Source organism: Podarcis tiliguerta (assembly GCF_965153285.1).
Source record: "Podarcis tiliguerta genome assembly, chromosome: 1".
Taxonomy (NCBI): domain Eukaryota; kingdom Metazoa; phylum Chordata; class Lepidosauria; order Squamata; family Lacertidae; genus Podarcis; species Podarcis tiliguerta.
Window position 1 is genome coordinate 113,778,664 of NC_139534.1, and position 17,836 is coordinate 113,796,499.

At 43.4% G+C, this 17,836-nt stretch overlaps 1 protein-coding gene across 9 annotated transcripts in view; it reads left to right on the top strand.

Moving 5' to 3' along the window:
* The window catches only part of UNC79 (unc-79 homolog, NALCN channel complex subunit), a 125,977-nt gene that overhangs the window by 105,549 nt on the left and 2,592 nt on the right, over nt 1-17,836 (top strand). For 6 of the 9 annotated variants that reach the window (XM_083432927.1, XM_083432930.1, XM_083432929.1 and 3 more), the window contains 7 exons: nt 3,007-3,084; nt 5,316-5,405; nt 6,381-6,556; nt 7,522-7,708; nt 9,514-9,711; nt 12,304-12,381; nt 15,834-15,875. In XM_083432927.1, the coding sequence (XP_083289053.1) occupies nt 3,007-3,084; nt 5,316-5,405; nt 6,381-6,556; nt 7,522-7,708; nt 9,514-9,711; nt 12,304-12,381; nt 15,834-15,875 (849 nt within the window). The remainder of the gene's footprint in view (nt 1-3,006; nt 3,085-5,315; nt 5,406-6,380; nt 6,557-7,521; nt 7,709-9,513; nt 9,712-12,303; nt 12,382-15,833; nt 15,876-17,836) is intronic. The other 3 variants (XM_083432935.1, XM_083432928.1, XM_083432931.1) reach the window with 1 other exon arrangement.

Consider the following 17,836-nt stretch of genomic DNA (forward strand, 5'->3'; position numbering starts at 1 on the left):
AGTTTACAAAAAGGGTTTGAAAACCTAAAGTTTTCAAGTTTTAGACATAGCCCTATTTAAAGAAAGCCAACCAGTAGTGATAAGGAGTTGAGGACTCGGCTGTGAAAACTCTAGTATTGCCTTTACAAAAAGGCTTAAAAAACCTACATAGCACAAATTCAAAGAAAGGAATACAAGATAAGCTGTTTTAGATTTTAAACAAACTTAAGAACAGGGCTGAAACGCTCCTTTGGTCTAGATGTTACTGCTGAGGTTAAAGACTGATGATGTTAAAGATGAATCAGTGTGGACAAAGCTGAGCTGTGTGGACAAAGCTGATTCAATTTAAGGCCGCTTTCTTATTTTCTAAATCTAGGCCCTTGCATAGGCCTCAGCCTGTTGCTGAGGTCATTCTCTCCATCCCCAAACCTAGACTACTTGTCTTCCTGGATCTCTGCCCAACCAACTACCCCTGAAGCCTTTGCTGACACTTTATCACAGACAGCAGATTTCTTGGGAGAGGCACAGCAGACATTTATCCTGTTTCTGTTCTGTTGTTTTGTGGCTTTTCAATACTGGCATTAAATCTGTTGCCGGTGACGTTTTGGCATCTTGCAAGGAGTTGATATGGGCGATAGTGAGATGCTTTGGAAATAAGTGGTGGGGCCTTTGTCTAGTTTGCCCAGTCTTCCGCTTGCGATGTCAGGTTGAAACACACCCCACTTCCTGGAGGGATGCAGATAACGTCCAAAACGAGAGCCTCGGAAACAGTAAAGATGAACAGGAGGCCATTGCTCTTTGCAGATGCATGGCTGTTGACACCTGTTCACATTTAAATGATCTCAAAACACATTCAGCTTAATTACTTGCATGTGCCAGATTAGCCGGTTGCAAAAAAAAAAGGGAGCATTTGTGCATCTCTGCTTTACCATATGTGCACATACATACAGTGATACCTCGGTTTACATACGCTTCAGGTTACATACGCTTCAGGTTACAGACTCCGCTAACCCAGAAATAGTACCTCGGGTTAAGAACTTTGCTTCAAGATGAAAACAGAAATTGTGCTCTGGTGGCGCAGCAGCAGCAGGAGACCGCATTAGCTAAAGTGGTGCTTCAGGTTAAGAACAGTTTCAGGTTAAGAACGGACCTCCAGAATGAATTAAGTACTTAACCCGAGGTACCACTGTAGTTTGTATAGCCAAAGACTCCTCCCTGACTCACATTTGCCTGGTTTGCACACAACACTAAGCCAGTTATCACGTCATGAGAACGAGCAATCGTGCAGATCTGTCCACCTAAATGAGACTTGCTACGAACATTGGGAGATTCAGGACCAACAAAAGGAATCACAGAATCATAGAATTGTAGAGCTGGAAGGGACCCCTGTATAGTAAAGATGCTGAATATACTTAAGGACCATAACTCTTTGTCCCCAGTTTTTCAATTTACTGCCTTGTTTTTATTCCAGTCTTCCCCCAGCCTGGTGTGCTCCAGATGGTTTGGACCAGAACTCCCATCAACCCTAACTGCCATGGCCATGATGGGAGTCGTGGTCCAAAACATCGGAAAGGCGCCATGTTGGGGAAGGCTGTTCTAGTCCAGTGTTTCCCAACCTTGGGCCTCCGGCTGTTTTCGAACTACAATTCCCATCATCCCTGACCACTGGTCTTGCTAGCTGAGGATTATGGGAGTTGTAGTCCCAAAACAGCTGGAGGCCCAAGGTTGGGAAATGCTGTTCTAGTCTGTCCCTGTAATACATCGTGGTTCCTACCAGGTGGAACAAAGTGCTGACCATTTGTTTGATTGCAATATTTTAATTTCCTCCCAACTCACAAAACAGTGATACTCCCCAGCATCATACGTCACTCTGAAATACAATGATTTACTGCATCAAACTTTCCAGTGGCAGGAATGCATCCAAGTCTCTTCCATTTTCTGTTATGGTCGCTTGTGTCACATAACCAGGGGCCAGCAAACTTTTTCAGCAGGGGGCTGGTCCACTGTCCCTCAGACCTTGTGGGGGGCCGGACTATATTTTGAAGGGGAAAAAAATGAACGAATTCCTATGCCCCACAAATAACCCAGAGATGCATTTTAATTAAAAGCACACATTCTACTCATGCAAAAACATGCGGATTCCCGGACCACGCGTGGACCAGATTTAGAAGGCGATTGGGCCGGATCCGGCCCCTGGGCCTTAGTTTGCCTGCTCATGCACATAACCTCATGTTGAACCTTGAATGCAATGTGCTCCCATCCACTGCATTCTGTAGGTTCGGGGTAAGAAAGATTCACATCTTGGAATCTCTTTCTGTCCTGGAACGCATTAGTTGAGCAGACGTTTGCTGACATGGCACCCATGGGTGCCCATTCACCCACAGAGGCCTTCCTCAGGTTGGAAGGAATATTCTGTTGTAGGCAATATAATAGGTTGTAACGTGTGCTTCGTTATGGTATATGAATGGTGTTGCTTACAGTTTCTCCAGTTTGCAAATATACTCATGGGACCCAAAAAGTTGACAACCCTGCTTTTTAATACATGGTCCGTATTTTTTTTCCAATCACATGTTATTTCTAAAAATTCTATCTGATGTATAGAATAGTTGCTCACACTCAGTAAGAAAAAGAAGAGAAAATTCACAAGGAGGGGAAATGTTTTGCTTCATTAAGTCAATTGGAACTATAATTGACATAATGGTACCAGGACTGCAGGCTGTGTAATGAGCTTTGATTGAAAATCCTCTTTCGCTTTAAACTTGCTGCTGAAGAAATGAGAATGCACATCTTAATTTTTATACAGTGCTTTAAATGTATGTATGTATGTATGTATATCGTGAAAAAGAATTGGATCGACTTCTTGATAACAGTTCTTGTTTCCAATATAAGCTCTCCCTTTTATGAGCAGCAAAATTACCGCAAATATCAGCAAGAAGAAACTTTGTTTAATAAACTAATAAATTAGAGATTATTGCATCCTTACCACCAGCAGTCCACAAAATTGGTTAATATGTTATTTCTTATTAGTTTGTTTGTGCAGATGCTGGAACAAAACTAGCTGAATCATTGATCTTACACAAGCAAATGATCGCTTCCATCCCTGGAGTAAGTAACAAAACATAAGTCGCCTCTTCATAAGCTATGAATTTCTTTACCATTCCTTAGCTTTGTATGTATGTAGCCCAAATTTTCCAATTGGAAGGGACTTGAAAGAGAAGAAGAGTATATATATTTATCTCCATATCCTTGACTACTGGCCATGCCAGCTGGGGCTTGGGATATAAAAAGGCAGCGATTTCCACCCTGTGCTATGTTGAACACAATCAGCACTGTTTCTTTTCTGCCACAGTTTGGCTTCCACTAAAACCTGCATTATCCACTTTGCTTTGGCAGAAACAAACATAATCAATTATTTAATTAATTTCAGTGGAAGGTGAAAGGCAAAAACTGTGCAGAAAATAACATAATTGTTTATGTAACATTGGCCTTCATCTGATGTAATAGTAATAGTAATTTATTATTTGTACCCCGCCCATCTGGCTGGGTTTCCCCAGCCACCCTGGGCGGCTTCCAACAAAGATTAAAAATACATTAAAATGTCACACATTAAAAACTTCCTCGAACAGGGCTGCCTTCAGATGTCTTCTAAATGTCAGGTAGTTGTTTATCTCTTTGACATCTGATAGGAGGCGTTCCACAGGGCGGGCGCCACTACCAAGAAGGCCCTCTGCCTAGTAGGAAGCTTGTGCCACCATAAATCTATTATTATTTATATCATGGGACTCTTCTTAGGTAAATAGATAGGAATATGACCCCTGGACAGAACGGAGTCAAAGGTTTGTGCTAATCACTGCAGAATCATATGGCATTCCATCCACTTTGAAACTTAGTGACTTAGTTTCAATATAGTGCATGCTTTCTGTCTTTCAGGAGAAGAAACTCCAAACCAGGGGTCATCAACCTTTTTCAGCTGTGGGCCGGTCCACCGTCCCTCAGACCATGTGGTGGGCTGGACTATATTTTGAAAAAAATAATAATAAACTAATTCCTATGCCCCACAAATAACCCAGAGATGCATTTTAAAATAAAAACACACATTCTACTCATGTAAAAACACCAGGCAGGCCCCACAAATAACCCAGAGATGCATTTTAAATAAAAGGCCACATTCTATTCATGTAAAAACACACTGAGTCCCAGGCCGTCCACGGGCTGGATTGAGAAGGCGATTGGGCCGCATCTGGCCCCCGGGCCTTAGGTTGCCTACCCCTGCTCCAAACCTTCTAAGCTTAAATGATACTAACAGTCACAACACCATTCCCCAGTTGAACTATAATGTTTTTTGAGTTAGGATGATACAATGGAGACTGGTAGCTTGAGGGCAGGGGTGGAAACGTGGAAGAGAGGATTATTCTGTTTGTACTCAACATATTTAGTGCAACGGGGAGAAACTGAATAAAAAGAAAGAGAAAATCCTTCAGATTCAGTCATTGGTATTCAAGGGGCTGGTGCACAATACCCTTTATCGTTCTGTCATTCAGTTTGAAAGAAGCAACATGTGGAATCCTTCTTCCAAGCCCACTGGAAGATGGAGCAGACTTTGACAGGGCTCTCTGTGACCTTATTTTTGCTGTTTGTTGTCCTGTCAAGCCGACTGACAGGCGTAACTGTGGAGGAGACAGAAGGTGGTGTAGTTCAGCCCTACGTAGATTTTATATTAGCATAGAGAAATGAGAAGCACTTGGGTCAGCTGCAAAAATGCAGAATTTGAGCAGATTGTCTCTTCTCTCGCCCTCCGAATTCCACCAAGTGAACCTCAACTCAGACTCTCTGAATTTGTGGGCCCAAATCATCGCTCGTCAAAGAGGGGCAATCTGTTATCCATATCAGCTGATTACTTTGGGTTGGAAAGGGAGTTAAGGTTGAATATTTCGTTGCAGGACTGACCAGTTACATTCTGAATTCTCTGCCCCTCCACTCCAGGCCAGAAAAAAATCAACTACAACCTTACCACGATTGGCAGCAGCCAGTGTTAGGATAGTAAGCCTAAAAAAATCACAATCACTTACAGTACTATTAGTCCTTTTGCAATCAGTGAGGCTACACTCGTGTAACTGATTAGGAACAATATTTGTCTTGAGATTAATCAGCTATAAGGCTGCAATGCTGTACCCACTTACTGGGTCCAACTGAACCCAGTGGGACTTACTTCTGAGTAGACATATATAGGGTTCAGGATTCAGTTGGTTTTGGGCTGGGTGAGGGAAGGAAAATGGACTTCCATTATTGTGCTTTGAGGAGCCCTGATAGTTGACCATTGTTCTTCCATGTTTTAGTGTGGAACAGCAGCCATGGAATGCATGAGACAGTACATTGGTGAAGTTTTGGATTTTATTGCCGATATGCATACGTTAACTAAATTAAAGGTGAGTACAGCATTCAGACACATCAGTTCAAATGATGTTATTGCCTCGTTTGGGGAGTTCTACATTTTGGCCATCCATATAGTTGGGAGAACCTTTAGATGCTTTCTGAAAGCCCTTGCCATGTTTTATGGGAGAGTTGAAAAAGTAGCTTCCTACAATAACGATTATAGAAAGGGTGACTGTACGAGCAGCAAAAAGTAGAAAATAGTGACCAGGGTCCACAGAGGTGTCAGGACTCATTCAAATAACTTGTGCTAGGCCAGTGGAACTGCTGAGAATTGCTTGCTGTGCTAAAGCAAGAAGCAGGGCCTTGTTGGTAACTGCACCCTTTGAAACTCTCTCCCCCTAGAGGTACAGATGGCAACTTCATTGTTGGACTTGGATTATCTAGTCCCAACAGAGCAAACTTTTGGAGGAGTTGTTTAGCCTGTTCTGGGCTGTCAGATTGCCCTGTTCTGGCCTGTGTAAACTGCATGATCTGATTTCCAAATTGTATTTGGTTTTAATTTATTGGGTTTTGGTGTGTGTTTATTGCACTTTTGGAAGTTGCTTTGGGGCCCTTGGTGAAAAGTTGTCTCTATAAGTAAATGAATAGTCAACTCCAAATACTCATAACTATCAATAAACAATAAGAGTAGCAGTTTTTTTAAAACTCCAATCATAACCAAAGCTCACTCTCAATCAACCAGCTCAACCAAACACTTGGGCAAACAAACGAGTCTTCACCTTTTGCAGGTATAATAAAGGTATTTGATAAACGGATAGAAGTATCATATAACCTGGACATTCGCTCTTTGCTGCAGCCTTTAACTCCCATCGTCTGTAGTTCAAAACATCTGGAGTTGTGAAAAGCTACTCTAGTGAACACAGTGTTTTCATATAAACGGAATTGCTTCCTTGGCCTTCAAAATGCCTTTAATCACCCACATGTCTTAATTTAATACCCTCCATATGCTGAATGTCCTTCCACCACAGAGTCACATGAAGACGTGTTCCCAGCCATTGCATGAAGACACTTTTGGTGGGCATCTGAAGGTCGGTTTAGCCCAGATTGCTGCGATGGAGATCTCGCGTGGCAATCACAGGGACAACAAGGCCGTAGTTCGTTACCTCCCTTGGCTATACCATCCTCCATCTGCAATGCAACAGGGGTAAGGAAGTCTCGGCTGCAAACAGTGTGACGTTAAGAGCTTTAAAACGTATCACCAGATGGGTGTGCCATGAAGAGGGGTGAAAGTGGGGAGTTGCGTCCATCACTTGTAATGGCAAATGTGGTCTCCAGGAGGTGAGGGTAGCTGATGGGTCTCAACCCCTCAATGAGTTAGGGACTTCCCCTGAATGCGAAGACAGGCTTCCCTGGACCCAGCAACGGGTCCAACCGTCAAGAAGGTGGTTTCTGCACATGCTGTAGAGGGAAGTGAGGGGCAGATGAGGCTTCTCAACCTGGGAAGGTAGGCCATCTGGGAGAAGGAAAATGCTGATCCTAAACCTGCATTGTGGGTTCTTTTCGGGAGAAGAAATGGCTCTGCACCAAACCAGAGTGGAGTCCCTAAGACGGATTGATGGTGCCTTCTTCCGGCAACTCCTATAGCCAAGCCAGTGCCAAACGTATTGCTCTGCTTTCCTTTGGACCACATCAGCAAGGCTTGTCATCTGGGCAATTCAGGACTGCCTAGCCTTGCACCCCAAAGAGGTCACTTCAGTTCACCCCAGAGCTGCACTCCATTATCTCTTGAGCAACATCATCACTATGTACACACTAGCTGGGGAGCGGGAAAGAAGCTGGATTTTCCTAGAAACAAAACATTGCAGTTTGTGTTACTTCCCTTCAACAAAAATGACACATTGAGAAAAGACATCTGAATCTGCACCACAGTTCCAGGGGCCAGGTACAGAGGCCTGAGGGCCGTGTTTGGCCCTCAGCCTGAGGTTCCCCACCCAATTCACTGTTTGAAACAAATGGATCACCTGAAAAGGCATGTTAATATGTACTTTGCCCGTGTTTTGCATCCATAATACAGTAATGTTCATGCATTTGTTAGCATAATATTTCAAGGCATGGGGAATAAAGCTTTTGGGATAACAAGACACTGAAATGCATTTTCTTTTCCAACAGGCCCAAAGAATTCATTGAATGCGTATCTCATATTCGTTTGCTCTCGTGGCTCCTGCTGGGCTCGCTGACGCATAATGTCATCTGTCCAAATTCCCCTTCAACATGTATGCCCATTCCACTGGACGCTGGCTCTCATGTCGCTGACCACCTCATTGTGATCCTGATTGGGTTTCCAGAGCAGTCCAAGGTACAAGTATTCTGCTGGTTGTGCCTAAACAACATTTGACTATATAGATTTCAGCCTAATTAACCCGAATGGCTGCCTACTCTGCTGCCAATTTGCCTGGGTAATTAAGATCCTTGTCAGAGCTACTGCCCCTTGGCAGTGGATGCTGAGAAGACTCTGCAGCTGTTGCACAGTATTTTGATCAGAGGCTGATGGTCAATAAAGTTGGTTGAATCTGTCAATTTCCGTTTCTCATTCCCTCCAGCCTTAAGTTCAGTTCTCCACTTTTAGCCCTTGTGGAAATTCATCAGCATCTTAGTACAAATTTTCCCCAGTAGGTTTGTGTGTAATTCACCCTAATATACACATTTTTATTTTTATTTTTGCAAAACAGAGGTCCTTAGCAGAATGTACTTTGGGGCGTTATTTTTAGTGCTTTATTGAAAACTTTGTCCTAATATATGCATATGTGTGCACATGGCTTGGCTGGAGAATTGCGTTACAAAATTCGAAGGAGCGTGAATTTCAAAGGGTGGCTGTGTTTCACTTTGCATACTGTTTCAGAAAGTGTGAATTGTGTAGGCTCATCATTAAACATGAACTGAATCAAGATGTCATCTGCATGTAGAAGTTCCCAGGTTCATTCCCGGTCATCTCACGTGGAATTGACAAAGGAAGCAGTATAAGAGATTAAAATATTGAATGTTTTATGGAAGATTGGACCCTTTTTCTCTGGAAAACATTAAAGTCAACAGAAGCGGGATCAGGATCCGAAATAGCAGTGGATGGGAAATGGATCATGAATTGAAATAAGGGGAAAATAAATGAATAATTACTGTAATGAAGGGGAAATGTAATAGATAAAGTATGTTATATAACATAGCAGGAAAGAGTGGTTATGGAAACACCAGGGAGAAAGGATGGGAACTCAACTTGTAAAAATTATTTTAAATTTGTAGTTAAATTGTTAAAAATCCTTGAAACTCAATTTTAAAAATTGGGGGTGGGGAAATCCCTGCCATCTCCAACGAGAGCTGGGAATGTTTCTACAGTAGTACCTCGGGTTACATACGCTTCAGGTTACATACGCTTCAGGTTACAGACTCCGCTAACCCAGAAATAGTACCTCGGGTTAAGAACTTTGCTTCAGGATGAGAACAGAAATCACACAACAGCAGCAGCGGGAGGCCCCATTAGCTAAAGTGGTGCTTCAGGTTAAGAACAATTTCAGGTTAAGAACGGACTTCCGGAATGAATTAAGTATGTAAACAGAGGTACCACTGTATTCTAAAACCCTGAAAAGCTCTTGCTAGTGTGGACAGGACTGAGCCTGACAGACCACATGTCTGTGTTCCCAGCTCCCATCAGCCTCAGCAAGCATAGTCATTGGTCAGGAATGATGCGAATTGTCATCCAACTAAATCTGAAGGGCAGCAGGGTGCAGAGCCTGTTCTAAACACTCCAATATTCTTCCATTCCCTTTCTCTCCCTGTTCTAACCAGCTCTGTGGTTCTGTGAGTGTTTCTTTTTTACTTTTAATGGCCTTCAGCTTGTCTATCCTTTTGCCTAACTCTAGCCTGTGAATTATAAGCCTGCTATTTCAATATGAATGAGTTGTCATATCGCTCACTGACAGGGAAGGAAAATCTGAGGGAATTCTTGACAGAGCCATATTTGATTAGGATTGCTTTGACGGGCGGGTGTGTTATTATCGGACGAGGGAATTGTCATGCTCTGGTACTCCGGGGGAGGGTGTGCGCATCCCATAATGCACTGCTGGAAGGAAAAAGCTAACGTCCCCCCCCCCCCGTTTCTCTTTTCTGCAGACGTCCGTCCTGCACATGTGCTCCCTCTTCCACGCCTTTATATTTGCTCAGCTGTGGACGGTGTATTGCGAACAAGCGGCGGTTGCGCCCACGGTGCAGAACCAGAACGAATTCAGCTTCACCGCCATCCTGACCGCCCTGGAGTTCTGGAGCCGAGTCACCCCCAGCATCCTCCAGCTGATGGCACATAACAAGGTGGTGAGTCAGAGGCAGTGAGCAGAGCTAGGCGAGATCCCACAAAGCCCCAAGCAATAGATAGACCAGGCATAGGCAAACGCCAGCCCTCCAGATGTTTGGGACTACAACTCCCATCATCCCTAGCTAACAGGATCAGTGGTCAGGGATGATGGGAATTGTAGTCCCAAACATCTGGAGCGCCAGAGTTTGCCTATGCCTTTAGTTAGACCATTTGAAAATGAAAATCCTAGGGCATGCACACAACTGGCAGCCAGAAGACTATAGGGCTATATAGCTCAGTAGTAGAATAAATTGCATTTCCAGGAGAGAATTTTGCAATGTGGCAGCGCGCATGCTTTGAGACTCCCTGCCTGTTAGGCAAGCGCCCTCGCAACATTTCATAAATAAATGGAATAAATGCATAAATATTGCTTTAGATTCCTGCTGAAAGCTTATTATTATGATGATTGTTGTTATTATTATTACCCTGCTGGGATACATTTATTTATTAAATATATATACCAAAGGAGCCCAACATTATTAGGGTCCCCATATTTTGAAGAGCAAAAAAGAGGACACATTTGCCGACTTCTACTTTTAACTATGGGTCGCTATGGAGACTCTACCTGTGAAAAAGAGGACGTGTCCTGAAAAAAGAGGACATATGGCAACCCCACCCAATATGGACTCCCTCGGGAGGTGGTGGACTCTCCTTCCTTGGAGGTTTTTAAGCAGAGGTTGGATGGCCATCTGTCATGGATACTTTAGTTGAGATTCTTGCATTGCAGGGGGTTGGACCAGATGGAATTTAATTGGGTTGTTCTGAAGTTTAATTAAAATATCCAAATAACGATGAAGGAGGCTACAAAACGGGTTTAACTTTATCAGCAATATTGAACATTCCATGGCCTTTTTGTTATCGAGTTACATTTGCCTTGGTTTACCTTTATATTTACATCACATAAAAGTTAAAATGATATTTACAATCCAAGGCTGGGAGACATCCCTCTGCCCTGTATGCCATGTTTTATGCTTTGAAGATTACATATTCATAGCTCGCTGCTGATTCAGAATGATAAATCACTTTGGATGGGCAGGGAATAAATAGGACCTAGATAGCAAGTTAACTTCAGAGAGAATCTAGTAAAAAAAAAAGTTGTGTTTTTTAAAAAGAAATCTGGCTCTGCTATGCATGGCGGTTTTCCTGGATGGGATGCTTGAAAAGCCTTTTCAAGGTTAATTGAAATATGCAGAGCATCATTGGGTTGCACTGGTGGAAGCTAAAACTGAATAAAATCTCTTACAGATTGTCATGGCTATGTGAAAGGTAATGTTGGGTTTCCACTTCTTTACTGGATATTCAATCTGATGTGCTGATGGTTCAAGGTGATAGCTCAGTAGGTAGAGCATGAGACTCTTGATCTCAGGGTTGTGAGTTTGAGTCCCACATTGGGCAAAATACAGGTGAAACTTGGAAAATTAGAATATCTTGGAAAAGTTCATTTATTTCAGTAATTCAACTTAAAAGGTGAAACTGATATATGACATGGCTCCCCAAATCAACACAGACTGTGGAAACTTCATACTGGACTTCAAGCATCTGTCATTGTGTGTCTCCCCATTCTTCCTCCCGATTCTGGGTTTCCAAATGAGATGCAAAAACTGCTCTCATCAGAAAAGAGATTTGGGGAGCCATGTCAGCAGCTGGTGTTGGTCCGCTGTGCTTCATTAAGTCCAGGGTCAACACAGCCATCTACCAGGAGATTTTGGAGCACTTCATGCTTCCTTCCGCAGACGAGCTTTATGGGGATGCTGACTTCATTTTCCAGCAGGACTTTGGCACCTGCCCACACTGCCAAAAGTACCAAAACCTGGTTCAATGCCCATGGGATTACTGGGCTTGATTGGCCAGCAAGCTCGCCTGACCTGAAGCCCATAGAGAATCTATGGGGCATTGCCAAGAGAAAAATGAGAGACATGAGACTGAGCAATGCAGAAGAGCTGAAGGCTGCTATTGAAGCTTCCTGGTCTTCCATAACACCTCAGCAGTGCCACAGGCTGATAGCATCCACACCACGCTGCATTGAGGCAGTAATTGATGCAAAAGGGGCCCAAACCAAGTACTGAGTACATATGCATGCTTCTGCTTCTCAGAGGTCCAATATTGCTCTATTTGCAGTCCTTGTTTTGCTGATTTCATTTAATATTCTATTTTTCTGATATTGTTAATTTGGGGTTTTCATCAGCTGTACGCCATGATCATCACAATTATAACAAATAAAGGCTTGACATATCTCGCTTTGCATGTCATGAGTCTATCTCATATATTAGTTTCACCTTTTAAGTTGAATTAGTGAAATAAATGAACTTTTCCACGATATTCTAATTTTCCGAGTTTCACCTGTATCCCTCCATTGCAGGGGGCTGGACTGAATGACCTTTGTGGCCCTTTCCAGCACTACAATTCTGTGATTCTGTATTGCTTTCATTTAAGTACCATGCTAATGAATCTAGGTTAATCCCATCAGTCTCAGATTTTTTGGTGTGTTTTGTTTTCACGACGATATGGCACTGAGTATTTACTTTATTTCAACATCTTTCTCCCCTCCACAGATGGTAGAGATGGTATGTCTCCATGTGATCAGCTTGATGGAGGCTTTGCAGGAATGCAATTCCACTATTTTCGTCAAGGTAGGTCAATTCTCCATTGAGAATACTTTTTCCTTCTTCTTTTTAAAAGATGGTTAGAATCCAAAATCCTGTGCATCCGAAAGGAGAAATTGCAGTCAACAGAACTGGAATTTTTCCTGCGCTCCAAGTAGCATGCAGGATGGAGATTCCTTCATTCATAATAGAGAGGAAATAACTCTGGTGACTGACTGAGTTCAGCTGGTAAAACAGCTTTCGGTACAGCTTTTATCCTTTCCCCAAAACGATGTGGTTCTTAGGAAACTAGGGTCAAAGAGACGAGGGGAAAATATAAGCGATCGTTTCTTCCAGCCTTTTTACCAAAAAGCTGCCTTTGTTCTTCAAAAGGTAACATTTGTTGCCAACTGATTGGCTTTCTCTTAGGTGAGAAGAGCCATCAGAACGCATGCAGAAAATTTATTTTTTATTTTGTTTATTTAAGATAAAATGTTTTTGCCGAGGGAGACCCCATTCCACTGTCCTAACAGCTTTTACCGTCAGAAAGTTTTTCCTGATGTTTAGTTGGAATCTCCTTGTAATTTGAAGCCATTGGTTTGAATCCTACCCTCCAGAGCTGGAGAAAACAAGCTTGCTCCATCTTCCAGGTGACAGCCCTTGAGATATTTGAAGATGGCTACCATATCTCCTCTCAGTCTCCTCTTTCTCAGGCTAAACATACTCAGCTCTTTCAACCGTTCCTCATAAGGCTTGATTTCCAGACTCTTGATTGTATTGGTTGCTCCCTCAACTGCCTTCATCCCCAGTCACTAGCCATGCTAGCTGGGGCTAATGAAGACAGCTTGTGCACCCCAGTTTTCTATAGGGTTAAACACACCTCTCTCACCCCACGGGGTATACAGCATCCTAGCTGTTTGGCTTGCTGCCTGCTTGTTAGGGATCCAGGCTTGTTCAGCTCTGCTTCTGTGTGTAATTGACAGTCACTGCAAGGGCAAAGCCATCTTCCTAACGTTTCAAGATCTCGCCTCCACGCTGTAATGCAGTTGTGTTCTGCTCTTCACTGGGATTCCCTAACCAATGCTGTTGGTAATTAGGGACAACGACCCACTAACAGAACACAGCCAAGTATTACGCCATCTGGTTTGGTCAATGAAAGCGCATCCTCCGGAGGGTGGTTTATCTCATGCTGTCAATACTGATTAGGTTGTACACGGAGCTCTAGGGAGCTTAATTGGAAAATTGCAAATCTTGATGCCATTTGGAGGAGCGCTTTAGAACAATATGTCCAACTCCTTAAATAATATGGGAGAGCGCGGATAACATGTCAAAAGGGCCTTCGGACTTGAAGCGAACCTGGCACACACTTAAAAATAAAATAAAAACAAGAACCCCAAACAAATCAACCGTTGCAGCCCTCTTCTTCCACAGAAATCTGAGCTTAGCAAATGCCAGAAGCAGGCACAGTTAGTAGATGTGATACAGGCATGTCTATGTGCTAAGAAAAATGTGGAGGTTTGGTTGAACACCATCCTCAAGGTATTGCAGGTTACAGGTGACGCCTCCTGTGTGTCACAGGAGCATGTACAGAAAAGTAGGCCAGTGGTGGGCAGCCTTTTCTCCACCGAGGGCAAACTTTTGCAGGACACATGCTGACTGGGTGGAATGAAGCCAGTAATGTTCCCAAAGCCCAAAGAGGTGACTACCCCCTCCCCCCACACTCTTGCTCTCTCCCTCTTCTTGCCCACCCAGTGGGCAGGGGGGAGGGACAGATCACTCTTGCCAGAGATCTGAACTGATCACCCACAGAAGGTTTTATATTTTATTTATTTTTATTTATACCCTGCCCTTCTCAGTTCAGAAAACCGGGCTCAGGGCAGCTAACAACAAATTTAAAACACTTAATTGATGCATCAAAAAACAGCATAAAATGCAGTATAAGGCAAGAATAACACGCACACACACTCACACACACACACACAGAGAGAGAGAGTTTCCATCATTGTTACACTTCTAGAAATATGAATGCAGATATGAGAACTATAAAAGCAGATAACATTGGAAATGTTGGCTGATGGGAAGTGAAGTCCATTGACGTATGGAACCCAGTCCCCAAACCCTGCTCAAGATTCTTAATATTTTCCCCACTACATGTTGATAACAGCAATCTAACAAACAGGGCTGTAGAGATTATTGATATGAAGGTTGCAGTGTGTGTGTGTGTGTGTGTGTGTAGGATCAAGGGCTGCATGAAAATTGAGGGCAGTATTAGGTTAGGGTTGCCATATTTTGAAGAGCAAAAAAGAGGAAAAAATTGCCGACTTCCACCACACCTGCTGAAATTCCCCTTTCCACACACACACCTCCTGCTAAAGGTGCAGACACTCCTCTCCGGCTGCTGCAGTCCCCCCCCCTCTCACATCCCCTAAAACCAAAGTCTTCCTATCCCTTAGCAGCAGTCATTTCCCCCAGCTGCTGGCAACTCCATGTGCACTGTCCTCACCCCACACCAAGACCCCCGCTTCCTCCTCCCTCCCTGCTTTCCAGTTCCCCGGCCACCGGCCACCCTCCCCAGCACGCTCCCAGCCAGCCCTAGGGACTCTCTCTCCGTGCAACCCCTCACTTTTAGCACCCAGCATCCTCAAATGGATATATTCACAATCGGTTTTCCTGCTTTACCTACCCCTGGTCTCCCAGGTCCTGGTCCAATATTCTAACCTCTACACCACCATTTTGCATGTAGAGCAGATGTTCTGGCACTGGGCTACTGCAACCCTTCTGCACCTTCCTAAAAAAAAAAAAGGGGGGGGGAGCCACCATGTACAGGTCGATTTAAATTGACCATGTGACAACTGCCACTGCTCAGTGGAGTTGGTTGGACGGCCAGTGGCACGGCACATGGACTGAGTAGCTCTTTGAACACCTCTGCAATTCCCTCCCCTGCCTGTCAGTTCTGGAGCTCTGAAGACAATTGCATAACCCCGATGGCACCCTGCAGTACATAGGCAGTCGCAGGCACCATGGGGAGCAATTTGAAGCAGATTCCACACCATGGCAATTTCATTGGAACAAGCTGCAGTATCTTTACAAAGCAGAAATGGGGGGGGGGGGGAATTGATCACAAAAATCCAGAGTTTCAGTGGAAAGGTCAGCAAAAATGTGTTTTTAAATAAAGTTTAAAGTCATTTATAAATATCTCTTTTTTAAAAAAGAAAAATGCTCTTGTTTTTTCTGGAATATTTAAACATCAGTTTATTAAAAGATTTTACTTTTTTAAATAAAAGACATGGCACAGAGCACGGCTTAGCCAATGTTCCCTGCAAATGTTCGTTGTACTACCTGTGAATGAATGTTATCAGCAAGGTTTATGGTTCGTTCTTCAGACTAAGAAAATTAGTCACATCCTCTTCTGACTGTGTGTAACTATAACAACATGGTGACTGTAATAAATTAATTCTCACTACGCCGAGGAAAATAATGCAATTTCTGTCTTCCATCAGCTGATCCCGATGTGGCTGCCAATGATTCAGTCCAATCTAAAGGTAGGCTCCCCACTTCCAGCTGCCCAACTTCAACATTTTCCCCATGTATTTTTATGTAAGAAAACGTTGAATTTTGTGCACAAATTCATCATAAGAATTCTGGATTATTTGTTTATTGCGGTTACCCATTGCTTACTACAAAAACATATCAAAGCAACTTGCAATTACAAATGCATACATGATACAAAATGCAAAATATGTCAAAAAGATAGAAGGGTAATTCATAGACTAAAAGTGTCCTGCAATTACACTGAAAGGACAAATTCTATCCCACTCTGTTAAAAGACGGACACCAAGACAGGCTTGGGTATCGTCATACCCTATGACCCTAACTGAATGCCAAATACCTGTGTGGGCATGAATGTATTTGCCTCTTGGCTAAAAGCTGGCAATGATCGCGTCAAGCACTCCTCCCTAGGAAGAGCATTCCACTATTTGGGGAGCCACCACTAAAAAGGCCCACTGTCATAATGCCACCCTCAGCATCTCCCTCAGAGGGGGAGCACAAAGAAGGGGGTAGGTTCATGAGGGGAGGTGTGGTCCCTAAATTATTAGTTTTTATTTCTTTATTCAGGAATATTTACACCTCACCTACTAACCAAAGTTCTCAAGGTAGTTTACAATACATTAAAATACAATAAATTAGGCAATGGTGCAGTAGTCACTACAGCTTCATCTTCTAGCCTAGACTATTGAAGCAGCTAGATGTGAGTCCCATGCAGGACAAGACTGCTGGTGTCTCTCACAACCCTGGCTTCCCTTTACCTCTTCGCTTTGCCCCATGCAATCCAGGACAAGGGAGTCTGGGGCTAAAACAGCTGGCAAAAGCTCCCCCAAACAAAACCCTTTCCATGATGCTACTTCCAAGAGATGATACAGATGTAGCTCCTTCGGAATCCGAGAAGGACTCACTGAACTTCCACATGGCTCAGCCTCTCAGGGCCATGCAAGGGAAGGAAACCAGAAGGCCAAGCAAGGGAACTTTAGAGAGCAGCACAGATAATCAAGCTGACTCAGGCGATTCTCTGTGAAGCCTCAATTAGGAGCACAAGGCAATACAAAGGCAGCCCCCCGAGGAGCCATGCGGTTTGCGCAGCAGAGCAGGAAGCTCTGGGAGAGAGAAGCGAAAGCACTGGTTCTTTTGTTGACATGTGGCTACTGAAAACTCATATAGACCTGGATGAATCATCTGAAATGGAGGGGACTCCGTCCTTTATAAGAGCCACACCTATCACAGCCTCATTGTCTTGGGTTGTGGCAGCTAGAAAAGTTGTTATTTTTGCAGGCCTGTAATAAATAGGGGAGCGCATTGGATTCAGAGGAATGTAGGAGTGTAGCAGAATGCTTCAGAATTATATGGGGCAAAGTGGGATCTCTACGAGGAGGCATGAGTCAAAGAAAGGACTTTGTGGCACCTCTGCAATCCAGACATAAAAAATGCTACAGACATTAGTGTTTGCATGAAAGTCCTGTCTCCTGCATTTACCAACAATGCCAGGGTGAGAGGATACGGGGAAGACAGGGAAAACATGATCAGACTGTGACTGACAGGTCTAGCATGCAACCAGAGGGAATGATTTCGTCAGTGCTGTCCAATTCCAGTGCTTGGGGGGGGGGGGGAGGAAGTAGCTTTGCTAGAGTGCAACTTGCATCTCTAAGTTTAAGGAAGATACCAGGAAGGGAAGGAGAGGGGAATGATTTTACCCTGGGTGGTTATTTGTTTCAGTTCTTCCCACTCCAAAGCAAACTTTTAAAGTGTTTAACACAAATTGATTGAATATTGATTGTTTTATTTCAGAATGACACTGTCTTAAACAATTGTTTGAAAGTTGATTTTTATGGCCTACGGTTGAAATCCTTTTAAAATAAAGAAAATGACTGATATATAAAAACAAAACAATTCAATTCAAATCTTTATTACTGTTATAGACCAGCATAAAAGGGTGGGATACAGTCATTTA